Source organism: Leptonotus elevatus, chromosome 7 (genome assembly GCF_054856555.1).
Source record: "Leptonotus elevatus isolate MCC_2025b chromosome 7, RoL_Lele_1.0, whole genome shotgun sequence".
In the NCBI taxonomy this organism is placed as follows: domain Eukaryota; kingdom Metazoa; phylum Chordata; class Actinopteri; order Syngnathiformes; family Syngnathidae; genus Leptonotus; species Leptonotus elevatus.
This window is the reverse complement of record NC_141245.1, coordinates 15296157-15314822: the sequence shown is the minus strand read 5'-3', so window position 1 is coordinate 15314822 and position 18666 is coordinate 15296157. Positions and strand designations below refer to the sequence as shown.

General features: G+C 39.7%; 1 protein-coding gene across 5 annotated transcripts in view; it reads right to left on the bottom strand.

The window, feature by feature from the left end:
- The window catches only part of pitpnm3 (PITPNM family member 3), a 70104-nt gene that overhangs the window by 17045 nt on the left and 34393 nt on the right, over nucleotides 1–18666 (bottom strand). For all 5 annotated transcript variants that reach the window (XM_086080513.1, XM_086080512.1, XM_086080514.1 and 2 more), the window contains 5 exons: nucleotides 12684–12873; nucleotides 11628–11759; nucleotides 10597–10784; nucleotides 7832–7995; nucleotides 6497–6667 (listed from right to left, as the gene is read on the bottom strand). In XM_086080513.1, coding sequence (XP_085936639.1) covers nucleotides 6497–6667; nucleotides 7832–7995; nucleotides 10597–10784; nucleotides 11628–11759; nucleotides 12684–12873 — 845 coding nt within the window. The remainder of the gene's footprint in view (nucleotides 1–6496; nucleotides 6668–7831; nucleotides 7996–10596; nucleotides 10785–11627; nucleotides 11760–12683; nucleotides 12874–18666) is intronic.

Here is an 18666-nt window from a genome sequence, read left to right as displayed (position 1 = left end):
ACCCCTATCCAGCCTGTTTCCCATGTCTCCCACAGCCAATACAGGTGTTTCAAACAATCAGATAATTATCAAGCTTTGCATGAAGCTTGATAACGATCCTCAGCTGTGTTGGCTATGGGAGACATGGAAAACAGGCTGGATAGGGGTACTCAAAGACTGCGGTTGAGAACCAATGCCCTAAGAGTCTATCACATGGAGTTCGGTCCTAGAGAGCTGCAGTCCTGCATGTTTTTGATGTCTCCCTCCTCGAACACAGCTGAGCTCCTGCAGAACGTAATGATGAGCTGATGATTTGAAACACCTGGGTTTGCAGGCACGAGACACCGAAAACATGCAGGACTGCGGCTCTCTAGGACCAAACTTGCCTATCCCTGGTCTACCACTTACATGGAACTCTCATCCAGTATTGGAGACATAATTTAAAGCCCTAATCTTGTCCTAAAACCTTAATTGGAAAAACCAAATTAAAAACCTGTTTTGAAACCATCCGAGGCTTGAAATTCTGATTTGAAAACATCACTTGACCTTGACAATAGTTCCTCAAGACCCACATACTGTATATTGTGTTCAATGATTATATATGCACCCAATTTACCAAACAAAACAAAAGATTCTGATTAACCCTTTGTTTAAAAAGCTTGATTCTGCCTCTTTCTGTTCTTTTATAATCAGCAATAGAACAAAGGCAGCCGTTTAGACTCTGAAACTGGTCTGATCTCATTACTAAAACGGCACATTGCTGCCATCTACTGGTGGTTGAGCATAGGTAAAGTTGTTTTCAAGCTTGAAATTTACAGCGGCGCAGCGTCAAAACCTCCCCCACCTATCCATGCCGAAGAATATAATTGACAAGAATTCTCGTCAATGGCAGTGAATGAGTCTTAATTAGAAACCCTAAACTTGGTTTCCAACAAAACCATTTAGTCGTTCTTTCAGTCCTCAGTCCTTCGGCTGACCCCAACCCATTGAGCGTCGCGTTTGAAATTTCAAGCCGTCTGAGCAGCCGTGACACAACGCTGACCTCTGCGCGCGTGTCTGAATGGGATCTAATTGATACATTTCTGTGCGTGTCACAAACAAGTTGTGACACAAGTCTAGTAATTCCCTCAGAGCCATTTACTTTCATGTGCAGCCAACCGGCGGTCCGGGGGGGGAGGTCACTGGAGAGAACGGAGAAGATTGAAACGCTGACAAGTCGGGAGAAAAAAAAAACCTCAAACAGGAGAGAAAATGATTTTTTCATGTACAAAACACAGGTATACCCTTCTATTTGTCTATCTATCTATTTAAAACTGTAATGACAATTCGAGATATGTTTGAAACCCTAACTTGAAACTCTAAACTTGGCCTTAAATCCAAATTTGAAACCCCAAACCTATCTGAAATCTTAAAACCCTCATCCTTGTGCGAAACCACAAAACAGCCTTGAAACCAACTGTTTTGAAACCTTAACCCTCACTTGAAACCCTAAATTGAAAGCCCAACTCTGCCTCAAAATCCTTATTCGAAAAACAACGCTTAACCTATAAGAAGAACATTTTTGGCCCTAACCCTAAATCCGTCTCGAAGCCATAATTCAAAACCACACCCCTGCCACTCTTCTTGGTCTAGTTTGGAATAAACGGGAGACGACAGCCGTAGCTCGCACATGAAAGCTGACTAACGTCCCGTGCTGGAGCACAATAACAAGCTGGGAACAACACAAGTTGGCAGCTGGAGCTTCTCGAAATAAAGCAGCAGATGCACTCGTTGTTACGACCCCGAGAATACAGATGATCCCCAGCCTCAGGTGTAATTAATAAATCCTCTCAGCCCAGGGCCCATTCAAAGTGGATTTGTTCCAGTAATAAAGATGGAAGGAGCCCGAGGCGGATTAACACCTCGCTCAGATTCCTTGAGTTTCCCCCCCCCCATTCCCCCCCCCCCCCCCCTTACTCTCGCATGTGACTGCGAATGCATCACGCCGGCTAATGAGGACACCCGTCACGAGAGGAGCGTTACTCTCCCTCCAGAGAGACATTTCTTACACGCCGCTTCCGTCCCCAGGCAGGCACGTAAACAAAAAAGGCAAGAAGACGAGTGTTAAAAAAAAACATAGCGGCATAGGGAGAAATAATGAGGTCGGCGATTCATTTTTTATTGGAGGGTGACGCGGGTTGTGGCACCGGTTGGAGAAAACAAAAAAATGAAAGGACGAAGCAGAGCGTTCACTCGCTGAGTTGAGTGCATTGCAGCCTCCAAACAGCCTTTAGAAATATATAATAGGCTACAGACATCAATTCATTATAAAACATTCGAACCATTTAAATTATATAAATAACCAAATGAATAAATACATGACTTGTTTAAATTGTTACCTTAAAGAAAAAAGCAGTAAATGAAGTAAATAAATGAAAAAAAAGGAATGAAAATGAATCAATCAAATAATTCATTTGCTTAAACCTGATTAAATAAAGAAAAAAAATGAAAGAAGGCAAAGATTAATAAATAAAAATACTGAATACATTTGTTTGAATTATTACCTTGATCTCTAAAAAAAAGTACATAAAGTAAATATGGTACACAAAATACTGAATGTGTATGTTATAAATAAAATTAATTATTCAAACCATTCACTTGGTCAATAAAAATTTAATAAAATTGAGAGTCATTTAAAACATTATCTTGGGCCTTAAGCAAATACATTGACTAAATAAATTCATGAAAAATAATAATAAGAAAAAGAGTTATTAAAACCATTACAGTACTATCCTTTTAAAAATATTCAATACATTAATAAATCTGTAATAAAAACACATAACCAAAAATACATGAATAGAATAAACTAACCATTTAAATCATTACCTTGGTACTTAAACAAACATATAAATCCATGTTAAAACTTGGGGATGTTCGACCACTAGTACTTTTGAGATATAAAACTTCCAGAATAAAAACAGTAACAGATCATTAAAAAAAAAAAATCCTTAAAATTACATGAAATTAATGGCAATTTTGTATTTTAAATAGTTGAAATTTCAAATGTAGTTCCTTATTGTAAAACAGCCAAAAGATGGTGGCCAATAGTGGTATCGGCTGCCGTCACGAGTAACGATACCTTGAAATAAGGCTGGGTATTGGCCCGATACCTGGCATCGGTACTCGCCCATCCCTGTACATGAATAACTCAAGCAGGAGTCTTTTAAATGATAAGCTTTTTGAATAAATACAACAAATACAAACATGCATGATTTAAAATGTGATTAAAAATTCATCTCAGCTCTCCTCCACGTCCCATTAGGAAGAAATTGCATGGTATACATTTTCTAATCTTCGCAATAAAGCCTCATTAGCTATGTGATCGACCCTAATCATAAAATGATGCTAATCCTTTCATGAGATTCTCCTTCTTTTTTTTTCATCCTTCATTGGCTCACCGATGGAATCAACAAGAGAAGGTTCTCACTCTGTTTCTTATTACATGCATTCATCTTCATCAAAACTCCACTGAAGATGGATGAGAGTGTCAAAGCGGGTCAGAGCCCTCGCGTGATTGGCTATTCTGAGCCGAAGAGACAGCTTATTTGCATATTGCACATTCATCTGATTTGACAGCTGGCCCAAAAGGGTCAAACCGTCTCCAGAGTAAAACCTTTTAAACCTTTTAACATTTAATTGGTTCAGTGTTGTATGCCCAGGAGGCCATCAGGTTCCCACTGTTAGCGTTACTCATGTTTGTTTCAGTAGCAAAGAATGTTTTAGGGGAAATAACAACATTTCAAATTTAATCCTCTTATGACACCAAAAAGTGCATTTTATTGAGAATGACTGTAGTTTTACATACAAAAACAGTTTGAAATATCAAATGGCTGGCATTTAGAATTTTCTGTCATAATATATAAAAAAAACATTCAACAGACAGCATAGTTTTTTTCAAAATGCAACTCAAGGCAATAACAAGCCTCCCGGTCTGCTCGGCATTGGCAATACTCAGACCAAGTAGGAGTTACATTGGCGTAATATCCTGTCAAAATTGGGTTTTCAAAATAAAAGCACGCCAACATACGTAATAACAGTTTCACCATGTTTTATTTGGCATTCAAACTATTTTGTGCTTGTTTATTGAATGTGACAGTTAAATAAGCCATCATTTGCCCCAAGAAAGTGTACAAAGAATAGCTGAGGCTATTGTTATACTGCACGCTTTTATTTCGAAGGTCTGTATTTTGACAGGATGTGTTATGCGGACGTTGCCTGAGCGAGGAGGGTTAACGATTTGAGTTAAGGAAAACTTGCATTTTTTAATATGTCTGCTGAACCCTTTATATACAAATTTTAAGAATGCTTTGGACAAACATACACTCCCTCGGTTAAATGAAAAGTCGAGTCACAAATCATTTTCTATGAAAACCAGGTCCAAATTTTGTTTGAAATAATTGTTGAAAAACAAGTCATTGGAAAACTAGGGGATGGGGCTGAATTCATTTTGTACAGTATAAAATAATAATTTCATTAAAAAGTCAAAATAGAGAAAACCGTATTCTCTTTATTCAAAGTCCATGTTTAGTGGGTACTAATAGGTGTCGTCAAGAAAGAGTCATCTTTTTGAAAATACTTTTAGTATTTTCACCAAGTTTTACAGAACATGAAATTACCCCATGTATGCAAAGTCAACATTTCTGAATGAATCATTTTCTCAGCATGTTTCTAAATTCAGCTGCAGGCGGAAGAAGACGAAGAATAGGACACGCTGAAGTTTGTGGGCATGCAAGACCTTCAAACTACTTTGAGCTGTGCTGTAAAATTAATCCTTTAATTCATTTTCCACTTGAACGTGCTCATCACTTATTAAACTGTAATTCTACTTTAGTGGCGAGCTGTTGCTGCTTTGCCGGCTTTTCATCCTTTGTACGACCATCAAGTGGGGAGGAGAGCGCAACGTCATTTAGGGCCTTGAGTCCTGCCTGTCAGAGTTTTGACGCACAAATTGCTAACTGCCAGCATGGACAATAGAAATGAACAGAAGGACAAGAAATAATCCACAGAGTCAAAACACAACAAGTCCACGGCACACTCGCCTACTTACAGTCACACGCGGACAAGCAATGTGGACATGTAACTTCACTACTGTAATCCAATTACTTCTTGCCAGCTATTCACAAACACCACCTAGTGTAATAGAACTACTAGAAATAATCCACATTCAAAGGAGTCCACAGCACACTCCGTCACGCGGCCGACATCACATGCAACTAATGTGATGGATCTTATGCCAATTATTAATGAACGCCGCTTTCACGTTAGGTTAAAGCAAAATGACTTACAATAATGCACATTGTCAAAAAAAGGTCCACCCAAGGACACATTTCATAGGAGCGATAATATGCTTTCTATGATTACTTCGATTGCTCATCATACCTGTTATTCACAATAAACACCATTGCACATATAGCAGAAATAAACAAAGAGTAGAAATAATCCACAGAGAATTAATGCAATCACTACTCTTGCTAATTATGCACCACATGAAACTAATGTGATTGATCTTCTGCCAATTATTAATGAACGCTGCTTTCACATTAAGATAAAGCAAAATGATTTACAATCAATAATCCACATTGTCAAAAAAAAAAGGTCCACACAAGGACACATTACATAGGCAAGATAAATATGCTTTCTATGATTACCGCGATTGCTCATCATGCCAGTTATTCACAATAAACACCATTGTGCATATAGTAGAAATAAACAAAGAGTAGAAATAATCCACACAGAATTAATCCAATCACTCCTTTTGCCAATTTTGCATTATACATGACACTGTAATAAAAATAAAAACAATGATTAGAAATAATCCACAGAGTAAACAAAAATGTTCAGTCAAGCTAAATGTGTCATATAATTAATTCATTGGCTCATATCATATATGATTCATAATAACTATCACCTTGCACAATAGAAATACAAATACAAATAAAACACATTTTGAAATAATCCAGAGAGTTAAAAGCAATGTCCATTACACTTTTGGACACATGCAATTGAGCAATGTACTCATCATACGATCAATGTGATCACGCTTTCTGCCAGAGACTCAAGATAATCATGCACAATAGAAATAACCACAACATGTAGAAATAATATATAGTGTTAAAAAAAAAGACCACAGCACGCTCAATCCCACAGACAAATGGACACACACATTACGCACTACTCATAATAAATGCAATCTCTCCTCTTATCACTTATTCATAACCTCAACAGAAGCACACAATATGACTGAGAATAATCCACAAAGTCCAAACCACACTCACAGTGGTGCAATGTACATGTTTTATGATTAATGTAATCACTTCTCTTGGCTGTTATTCCTGACAACCAGAAACGCGCACGCAACACATGAGTCCTATCATGCCAGTTGTTCGTGATTAATACCGCTGTGCAAGCAACAACAATCATATAATCCACGGTTTCAAAAAAGGAGAAATAAAGCAACATGTGGATGATCCCGTCTCACCTATGACCAAGGAGCGTCCGTCGCCCAGAGGGTGGCGTTGGTAGCGCGGCACGGCGAAGGGGGGGAGCTTGTGGAAAAGCGGCTGCAGCAGAGGTTCCAGCCGGGACGCCGAAGGGTCCGACGGGAAGAACAGGTTGAAGATCTGACAGCAGGCCGGATGCAGCTGATGCACTGACACACGATCACGCACTTGTTAGGACACACGGGAGTAGGAGACGCAATCCACATCAGTTTTTGTTTTTTTTGTTTTTGTCTAACAATTGAAATAATACAGACAATTCCAAGCATGATACAGTGCCCACGCACAACAACCAACACTGTTAAATTAAAAGGTCAACATTTCTGCATTTATAACATTGCAATGGCAGAATATAAATAGAGTGACTTGAAACCCTACCTTGAAACACTAACCTTCGTTTGAAACCTTGAGATGCCAAACGTGGATTAAAGCTTTTTGTCTTTTGCTGAGAATGCTCACTTGAGACCAAACCCTCATTTGAAACCCTATGCATTGTTTTAATACACAAATCCAGTCTTGAAACGCCAACCCAGACTGGAAACCCTAACTTGAGACCCTAAACCTGGCTTTGACCGCTATTTTGAACATCACATTTGAATTCTGTGCTTGACACCCTAACCCAGGTTTGAAGCTCTAATTTGAAACTGTGACCCTGCCATGGAACCCTACTCTGAAACCCTAACTGAGGCTTAAAACCCCAAATTGAAAGACTAACAATGGTTTGAAATCCAAACTGGAGACCATAAAGATGGCTTTAAACCCTAATTTAGAACATGCCCCGTGTTTTAATACCCTAATCCAGAATTGAAACCCTAACCCAGATTTGAAAACTTAAATTGAGACCCTAAACCTGACTTTCATGACAAATTTGAAACCTTGTCTCTTGTTTGATACCCTAACGCCAACTTGAAACCCTACTTTGAAACTGTAATCCAACCATAAAACACTTTTTTTTAAACCCTACTTTGAAACTTGAGACCCGAAACCACCCTATAAAACCAAATTCAAAACCTGATTCCTTGCTTAATTTTGTAACCCAGACTTGAAACCCGATACTCTAACTTAGACTTGGACCCCTAAATTGAGCACGGGGACCTGCCATAAAACCCACTTTAAAGCCGTAATTTGAAACTGTCATTAAAAATTTGGGATTGGAACCCCAATTTGAAACCCTAGTCCTAGTTTCAAAATTAAAGTTCTTTGTAAACGTACAGTTTTTACTGCAGCTCCCACTAAAACAAACTCACTGCACTGGCGCATACACATCGTTGATTCCGTTCTCATGGATCCCCGTTGCACGAGTGTGTCAGTCTCACCCTGGACGGCGGGCAGCACGGTGCGACGCATGGCCAGCACCAGACCCAGCGGACAACCCAGCAAGAAGCAGTCCGACACGTCAAAGTCAAAGCGTCCCGGGTTGAGCAGCAGACTGGGGCTGCTGCTGCTGCTCGTGCGCACCTCCACGCTTTCCTTCATCAGGCTGGAAAACAACGAAAACCATGCAAGGGAGATCATCATACCTTTTTTTTTCTTTTTTCTTTATTTCTTTATTTTTTTTTTATTATTATTATTAAAAAAAAATTCATCATCAAGATCATCATACCTGACAACCGTCTTGTACACATCGCAGCTGACTTTTACACATTTGACTACAGGGAAATTGGGAAAACAGACTTGGAACCCTAATTTGAAACCTTAGACCTTGTTTGAACGTCTAACCATGGCTTGAAACTGGAACACTGATTTGAAACCTTAACCCGGGCTTGGATCTTTATTTGAACCTGTAACACTGGCTTAAAACCACAATTTGATATCCTGACCTAGACTGAACCCTAATCCCGGTTTGAAACCCCAATTATAAACCCTAACCCTGGTTTAATACCCAAATTTGACACCATAACCGTCATTTGAAACCCTAACCCAGACTTGAAACCGTAACCCAGGCTCAAAAGCCTCATCAAAAAATTCCAATTTGAAACCCTAACCTCCTTTATTTTATTTTTCAAAGCTAAAGTTCTTGAACGAAATGAGTTTGTTTGTATTGTAAATTGCATCATTATGTAAAAACGCCGTGGTCGTAAAAATGGGCATCTGGGGGCTCGCGCTTCAGGCTGGTGGGCTTGTTTTAACATTCTGTGGCAGTTGTCAGCGTCTCGCCTTCATGACTCAGCCACAAAAAACACACGCGCGCGCGCGCACACACACACGCACACACACACTACGCATAACGCACGCCACACCACATCCAGCCCGAGGGCCTGTGTTCATCCTCCGCAACAACCTTGTGCTGACAGACAGAGTTTCTAGCAAGCCAATGCTTCCATATTGACTCACGTACAAGAAAAATGGATGAGCCAACTTTCTGCGAACATCTTCAACTCAATATTGTTAAACTTTCACTTTCTCCTCGCGAGTGCAAAACAACCTGGCGTGATGATGTGAATGTCTAATGTAGTGTTTCCCAACCTTTATTAAGCCAAGAGGTTAAAATTGGGCTCTAACACAACCCATCCAAAAATTTGGTCAACGCTAATTCAGCAGTCATTTTGCATTCAGAACGCAAATGAATATGTTTTAAAAAAAAACACTATAACAGTGCCCACGTTAATTGAGGTTAAAAGACTAGACATCTCAAATGGGATGCATGGCTCGTGAGCAATGTGCAAACAATACGTCTGTGCAAGCTAATTAGATGTGAAGTCACCCATGGAAAATACTTTCTTGTTGGCATCGGGAGAGCTTCATAGTAACTCAGTTTTGTGTTTGAGGTGTCCATCATAAAAGCTTTTATTACAGTCATCATGACAATGTGCCTAATTAAAAAGTCTGTGTAACAAATGGTGTGCAAAATGCGCCACACTGATTAGTATGGTGAGGGGGGGGGGGGGGGCGGTTAGGCGGAGAAGTGGGAAAAAATGAAGTGAAAATACTTAGAGCCGATTTGTTCAAATGTGTTTTTCTGTTTATTTTCACTCCATAAAGATATCTGTACTTTCTACTTGTTACTTTATCAAAATAAGCCTGTTCTTATTTCAACATACGCTGATGTCAAAAAAAAAAAAAAGAAGTAAATAAAGAGCATTAAAGTCAACCGCGGTTAAGATTGGATCAAACTTTGTCACTCGGGCCAATTTTTTTATGCAAAGGTCTTTACAATACAAACAATGTTAAAGACATTCTTCACATTTTACTGGATAAACAGTTATAGCTACTCTAACATAACTTACTAAAACACAGCTTAATGGTTTGCATTTTATTTTTGCAATGTAAATGTTTTCAATATAACCACCTCATTATTACTTTTAATCTAATAACAAGGAGGACAATTGCTATTTGTTCCACTATACCGTGTCAGTGCTTCCAAATGACCTGAATAAGTGAATTAAAGTAACGAGGACAAAGGAGGAATGCAGATTTTGTTCACATTGTTTTTATCGGGCATTTACAGTACTGTACGTGCCTCTTATCAGAAACTGCATGTAGGTACCGGCAACACAGCCCTGCCTTATGATTTTTCTTTGACATGGTAGCGGTTCTTTGTAGTCATTTTCCCATAATATGTCACCTTAAAAAAACAAAAAATTGTGACTAGCTGTCGTGTCCGGTTGTGTCCGGCGGGAGAAAATGAGCAGAGGTTAACCTCTTTCTCTACGTAACCACAAGTCAAAAGGTGAGCGCTGCGACATTCCGGGTAAATTAATGGGATGCCATCTGCAGCCGATATGTTGCTTGACCGAGGGTGTATGACACAGTGGCTATTTATAGCGCAGACGGGCGGGTGAGCGAGTGACGGTGGGGGATGAGATGCAGCCAGTCAGGCTGCAAATATTGATGAAAAGCAGGAGCCAGACTGGGTTGAGAGCGGAACGCCGAGGTTGGAATGTGAACGCCAAACGCACTCTTCACGTAAGGACAGGTTGAGAGTGTCGCTGGCAATACCGGACGAAGATAATATTTCAAATACAAACTACAAGTTTCCCCCTGATTCTTCCAGCTCAGTCGTCACTGCCATCTCGACCAAATTACGCAAACTGCAACCACACGGATGCCAGTAACAATCCAATAGTGCAGTAAAGCTCACCTGGAGAAGAAGACGTGCTGGCCGGTAGACGACGTGTCGCCGTCGTACGAGTCGCTCTGCTTGCGGCTGAGGGGCGGCGCCCCCTGGCAACGTCCTTCGTTGGGGGCCGAGATGTCAATGTTGCTCTTACTAAGCCTTTTGCTGGAACTTAGACCAGGACTAGACTCTCCTAGTAGGCCTGAGTTTTCCTGTGAGGAGAACATGAAAACACTCAGTTATCATGTTAGTATTTTTTTTATTTGTTCTTTAGCAGTAGTTGGACAAGTTGTGATCTTGTCATTTGTTAATTAATTAAATACCAACCTTTAGCATTTTAGCATTAAGTTCATTATCATTAGTAGTTGAGCACACAATATGATGTAGAATCCTTGTCAATTTGTCTTAGCACATTTTGTATTCAGATTACTACTATGCCATTTGTTAGCATACCAATTGTTAGCATGTTAGCATTCTGTGGATTCTAATTAAAATTGGTACCTGACCACATGGGATGGCGTCAAATCCATTCATATCTGCCTCGGCACTTTTCATAATTCGGTTGTTATCTTGCCACCAACTGTTAGCATTTTAGCATTGTATCAGTTTTGCAAAGTTACTCTGTTAGCAAACCAGATGTTTGCTGGTTTAAATCTTATCACTTGTCATTTGACACTGTACCGACTTCAGGGCAGGATGTTAAATCCCTTTTGTTTTTCTTCGTACTTTCTTTACTACAATTTTTTAACACACCAACTGCTATCATATTATCATTTAATCATTGATCATTTGAAATAGTACCACAGGGCCTCTGTGCCAAGCCATGTTAGCATCCAAAAGTGCTATCTTGCTGTTTGTTAGTATAGTATACCAACTGTTAGCATCTTAGCATGTAAGTGAAATGCATTTGTATTAGTAGCCAATGACAGGGCAAGATGTAAAATCCTTATGGGCCTGCTTTTCAGATTTTTACACTTAGGTTGCTATCTTGCAATATGATATGCTAGGCACGATGCTAACAGCTGGAATGCTATCTGAGTAGGTTTTATAATCACCTTGAGGCTCTCAGTGCTGTTGTTCCTGCTGCCACTGGTGTTGTTGTTTGGGCTGCCAGATCTTTGCTGGTTGCTGAAGCACAACGCATCAAAACACAACACGCCACCCACGCAGTCGCCCATTAGGCACACCTGCATACAACACGCATACATATGCTTTTATGAACCTTCACCACATTTTTATAGGAAGGATTTTAACAGACTCCATGGTTGTAAATGTTGGTTTTTCTAACTAATCAAAGTAGAAACGTAAGTGCCATGCTATTTTTTTAATCACTTCATACTATTGGTGACAATCCAAAATTGAAGCCTATGAAAAAAAAAGATCATACAGCTCAAATTGAAAGATTTAAAATAGATCAAGTTAAACGTAATGTCACAGTTTCATTGCAACCTAAGTTATGCATTAAGCATTGGAAACACTTGCATTTTGAAGTTCCCTTGGCAGTGTACTGTATTGTTGACTTTGACCAGTGACTTTAAACATTACCGGTACATCAAGGCTTCCAACTCAATAGTTTAAAATGAGCTCCTCTGGTCTATTATTATTCGTGTATTCGCCTGGTGTCTCTTCCCATTGCTTGTACCCGGGGGGATTAATTACAATTACAACAATTAGCAAAGACAAATATAATAATCAATTATCTTCATTACAACCCAATTATGGAAACACACTGCAGTTGTGTGTAAAAACGAACAAATCGCAAAATATATGTACCACCTCTGCGTCGCCACAAGAGTCAAACTAATCAAGAGTAATAGCCACTGGTGAGATTGTAATTACACCTTTACTGTAATCACCTTAGCCTCTTTTAACCTGCAGCTCTTGATTCTGTCTTTTGGTTGATTGGCTAATCGAGACTGTATCGACCCCCACAAGAGGCTTACGTGAACAATTGCTGCTAAACAAACTTTGGATGAAAAAATACACTCAGCAATCAACTTCAGCTTTGACAACCAGTGACGTCACACACGACACAATGGTGGTTTTTGATATATTTGGCAGCAAAAAAGGCACACAAACCAAAATCATACATCCAGAGCAAATCCACTCACCTGTCCAGAGAAGCCCTGCCCGTCGTCGGACTGCAGGAAGCTGCGGTAGACCTGGTTGGCGCGAGCGATGACGGTGGCGACGGCGTCCTGGTAGCGCGGCGAGACGATGGCGAGCAGCGGCAGGGCAGCCAGCGGCAGATGGTCCACGCTGCTCGACACGCAACTCTCATCGTAGCTGTATGGGTTAAGGCTGGAGAAGCAAGAGGGGACGCACAAATCACCATCAGGATCGTGAATCTTTGGAGAGCACTAATTTGGAATAAAAAAAAAAAGTTTTATTTAACTCATTCACTGCCAATGACGGCTATAGACGTCAAAAATTAATTTGAACTATTTCTACTTTTTTTTCCACTTTTGTCAACTAGTGTATGAAAACCTAGAATTTGTTATTGTACATTTAGAACAGATATAACATTTGTGATTAATCGTGAGTTAACTACTGAAGTCATGCGATCAATTACGATTACAAATTTTCATCGCCTGATGCCCCTAATTTTTTCTTTTGTCTTTTTAAATTGCATCAGGCGATTAAATTTTTTTTAATTGACTTCAATAGCTAACTCACGATTAATCACAAATGTTATATCTGTTCAGAATGTACAATCAAAAAATGTTCTAGGTTTTCATACTCTTGTTAACAAAAGTGGGGAAAAAAAGTTAAACCAATAGAAATAGTTCAAATGAATTTTTGACATTTATAGCCGTCAATGGCAGTGAATAAGTGAATTCTTTTTTTTATGTTGAGAGCTGCCGTTCAATCAGAATGATGACATAAGTCTATTATTATTATTATTATTATTTCAGGGAAAAAGAGACAAATCTATTACTTGAATTCAGTAAAAAAATAAAAATAAACATACATAAATAAATCACCCCAATTTTAAATAAGCAGCATGAAAATAGCCTATCAAAACTTCCTTTGGGCGTCCCAATAGTTTTGTCTCAGTGGCGCAGATAAGAAGAAAAAGCTTTGTTGTGTCACAAAGAATAAAACCTCCTTGCACCAGTGAGCGCCTGCATGCGTGTGTCAGCCAAGTTGACTTTAATGGATGTGTGTGCGTCGGTGTGATAGCGCGGGGGAAAAGATGGCATCGCCCGACACGCTCGCCTTGCACCGACCGACTGTCAACGCCATCCATCAGTCATTGGGATTACAGGAAGTGGCAGCGAAGCTCGGCCAAGGCTGCAACGCGTCACTGGCCGAGGGGCGCCGGCTATGTGAGCGCATGTTCAAGCATTGGTTCTAAAAACAGCAGGACCACAAAATACTTTGCCATAAATATTTGGATCCTTTACATGTGCTGACAGACATAACTACATCAATTCAGTCAGTTAGCAACTCAATAAGGATCATCCATAAAGCCGGCTGTCTGCTAGCTAACCCCCCCCCCCCCCACCCCTTTATTAAGACAAAAAAGTAAACGATAATGACATTAGTCAATACTTGGAGGAAGTGGCCCTTTAAACACAATTCTCAATATATTTCAATCAAACAAAACAATGATCTAATTAGTGTTTTTCAACCTATATTTAAAAAAAATCTCACAGCACACAAGCAAACCAAAATGTCACTAAAAGTAAAAAATATATGCCTGTAACATCTGTGCCTGTTTAGTTGAATACGAAGCTATTTTGTTGTATGAATGTCAAATAGTGAATTCACAAATTACTGTAATTGTATCTGCTGCCATCAAGAAGCATTTGCAGTCAATTTGAGTTGTCTGCCACTCTAGCTAGCATAACAAATTTCAGCCAATTTAATTGAAATGTAATAATTTCACACAGCACACCTTTCAAAGTCTACTTATAATGACATCATTAGATGTTCCGTATTCTTTTGGAGCTAACGCGTAAATCCCTGTAGCTACACAACCGATGACAACACATTTTTCATAACCTGCACTGACACTTTAACAATTAACGGCACGCCAACTAATAAATGTGGATGAAAAGAGCAGTTGTCAGTTGCTCTCCGTCTCCTGTCACTTTCGCTTGTTAATACTTGGTGAGCAAATGTATTTGAATTTTAAAACTATGGTTGGTGTCCCAGCGGAGCTGTAACCAAGAAGGGCGCGCAGCTGTGGAGCGGCGCACGGTGCGTGGACTGTGATGTGTAGCTGTCTGGCATGCAGGACGCATCCGAAGTCTCTGGAGATGTCGTTTGACTGGCGTTCTCTGAGGCCTCCTTTGTGAGAGAGAGAGAGATTGTGCTCTCTTTTTTTTTTTTTTAAAGCAGAGCCCAGGCATGCTTGTAAGATAATGGTGAACATGTATATACCTAAGAAAATGTAGAGGAGTACGACACTGCAATACTAAGGAGGAAGTGCTGTTAAACTACCTGTTTAAAGGGTTTGTGAATATCAGTGGGAGGTGAAATTTTTAGGTAAGAATACAGTAGGTCATTTGGGGGGGGGTTGAAAGATGCGTCATAATATGATGTTACGTCAACTTACAAATGGCTTGACTTGCGAATTTTTCAAGATACAAGCCGTCTTTAGTGCTTTGAGTGTCCAGCAAAATTTGAGTCATGGGTGCTAAATGATGGCAGCTAATTTCACAGCAAGCTGCAGATAGCGAGCAATTCGATATCAACACCGACCTAAGTCATGCTTTCAGTTATTTCGCAAAGCATGAAACAAAAACTGACCAAAATCGGATTATATTTATTTATAATTTAATTTCGAGGGTAAATATGAAATATTTAAATGGGGACGTAGCCGATTTTAGGTGGCTAGCAACGCTAGCAATTTTTTTTTTACTTACTTTAAAGGGATACCTGACTCATTGAGCCATTTTCAACAGTAAGAAGATAATATGGTGTCTTTAATTATTGTGATAAGTACTATTTTTCATGAACAATTAATACTTGAAAACTAATTTTGCCACTTGCTGTTGACTGAAGATGACATCACCTGTGCTGAGGAAATAGGTAACGACCAATCACGGCTCACCTGTTTTCTGGGTTTGGTCAGCTAACTGAGCCATGAGTGGTCGTTGCCTACTTCCTCAGCACAGGTGAGGTCATCTTCAGTGGACAGCAAGTGGAAAAAAACATTTTTAAGTTTATTAATTGTAAATGAAAAATAATGAAGTTATCAAATTAATTCTGGACCAAATATTAACGTTTTACCGCTGAAAGTGGTTCAATGAGTCAAGTATCTTTCTTTTAAGAAGCTGACGATATACAGTGCTTGCTTTAAGCTGTTGACTACCACTCGCAGTCGAAGTTTAAACATAGAACAAAGAGGATTGCACATTGTACATTTAACTAAAGCACAAAACTTACAAAAGTGTGCTAGCTTGATGCTAACACCTAAGCAAAATAGAAAATACCATAGATGGCTAACAAAGCTAGCATAATTTCCGTGGTAGTTATAAACCTGTAAGCAACGGCCATTTGAATGTGTAGTCAGACAAAAACAACTATTTTGTATTCTTTACCCTCAGAAAAAAATCGACTATAAATACTACAGCTAGTCACGTCGTGAAATTTCTCTTTATTTATGTCTTATACTGCCCCCTGGTGGCCAAGGCGTTCACACACGAAGGAGCAGAGTGATAAATACTTGAGTGACTACTTGATCTCAATCTTACTTTCTATTCAGTTCTCTTAATTCTCATTATAGAGCGGCTTTGGAGATGCTCTTGCGGGCCTGAGGAGGGGTTCTGAGCAAGGGGCTCTTCAAACGGCAGAAGATAACCCTATACCAATCAACCTGGATACTCTAACTGCTGTTAAAAGATAAAACATCTTACACAGGGGGGGGGGAGACAGCGCAGGCTGTCAGCTTCTGGCTTAATTGCACTCTAGAAGCAGAAATACAAGCTAATGTGCTCCTCGGCGTCTCTTCATTAACAGCGTGAGACCGTAAATAGTCACAGTTGTTATCCGCTACCAGACAGAATAATGAGAGTCCGAGCTAGACCTCCACTTTCTCCTGTACCCTTTTAATCCGTCCTCCGGGCCTTCGCTCCAATCCTCACGTCAGCTTTTTAATAGTCCGATTGTTTCTTTTCCATCAAGGTAGCACACAGGCGGCGGGCAGGCGCCATACGCTGCTGGGCGTGAAAGGAAATCAATGTGGAAACCTTTTGCCGTTAATTGGCCGTGCGGCATTTTCGACTGTTCAGCCTTTTGCCAGATGATGTTCTCCAGCATCAGTGATGCTTGCCTGAGAATTTGAAATCATAACCTTGGCTTTTAAACCCTAATTTGAAACCTCATTCCTTCTTTAAATCCTAATTTGAAAACACAACTCTGTCTTGAAACTCGGGACTTGAACCCCTAACCTAATTTGGAACACTTATGATCACTTGAAAAACTAACATTCACTTAACACCCTGATTTGAAGCCTCACCTTGAAAGCCCAACTTTGTGTTGAATCCCTAATTTAAAACCCAAACCTGGCATTAAACCTTACTTTGAAAGTCTACTCCTGGCCTGAACCCCTAACCCTAACTTGAAACCCAAACATAAGCCTACCAGAATTTGTAACACCTTACCCTGTAAAATGAAGGATTTAAAGGTTGAAGGTCTACAACACAAATTTTCAATCCTAACCTTGTCTTGAAAGCCTAATTTGAAGAGTATAGCAACTAATAGTGATGGGAAAATGAAGCTTCATGAAGCACTTGTGATATTTTTTGACTCCCCGAGATGGTGCTCTTGGTTTAAATATAAAGGCTAGTGCAAAGGAAATTGATTACATTTCCACTGCATCTTTCAACCAAGAGTGGCATCGAGAGGAGTCAAAAAATATTACGAGTGCTTCATGAAGCTTCATTTTCCCATCACTAGCAACTAATATTAAAAGCGACCTCCCCGAGTGTGCATGTTTGTTTATAGATAGCCGAGTTTGTGTTGTTTTGACAGGTTCCCTTCTGCAGCTCCTGTAGTTAATAAAATAATAACAGCGGGCCTCTCAGGCGTCTCTAACAACAGAATAAGCTAAGAAGATTCTCCACGGGGGATGCCCGACAGTACACAATTTCTAATCACGTCCAAAGCGCTGTGTTAATGTGAAACTTTTTTGCTCGCGCCACCTCCGCGCCATTTCTTGCTCAGCCAAGCTGCTGGCTGCAGCGACTGGATATTAGCCAGCGACGGCTTCCCACCTGTTCATCCTATGTTTGTGTTTGTGTCGTGCCAGCCAAATGAGGCTCAACACGTCCACCAGAGCAACAAGGTCCTATTAGATAATGCCATTTATAACACTCAAATGATGTTAACTGTAATCCTCGGACCAGCGGGGTTCTGCAAGACATAACTTGGGGTCCACAAAGTGTCACACTTTGAAACTTCAGCCTTCTTTAAGTTTCTTTTTTGTTTTTATAGTTTTTTTTTTTAAGCTTTGTTACTGATTCATTGTTTTTAAATTATATTATTTTGAATTGTCTTACATTTTGTGTTGGATTTTACTTGCACAGCACTAAAACAAACAAACCTGAGTTGAATTGACTCAAATCTTCACAATACCTTGAAACCTACTTTGAAACCCTAACCCTGGTTTGAAACCCCAATTTAAACAATGGCTTAAAACCCTATTTTAACTTTCAACCTTTAAACACGACTTCAAAACTAATCTGTTGCCTGAAACCCTAACCATGGCTTGAAACCCTATTTTGAAAACCTAACCCTTGTCTGATAAAACTGGTTTGAAACCCTAACCGAGGCTTGAAACCCTACTTTGAAACCCAAACGTTGGTTTGAAACCCAAATTTAAAATGCCATCAGTGGCTTGAAACCCTACTTTGAAACTCTCACCATGGCTTGAAACCCTATTTTGAAAATCGAACCCTTGTCTTAAACCCTAACTCTGGCTTGACCGCATACTTATAAAACCAAACCCTGGGTTGAAACCCTAACCTAGGTTTGATACGCTACTTTGAAAGCTAAAAACAGTTTTGCAACCATAATTTTAAATCCCAACCGGGGGTTGAAAACCCGACTTTGAATCTCTAACCGTAGCTTGAAACCCTAACC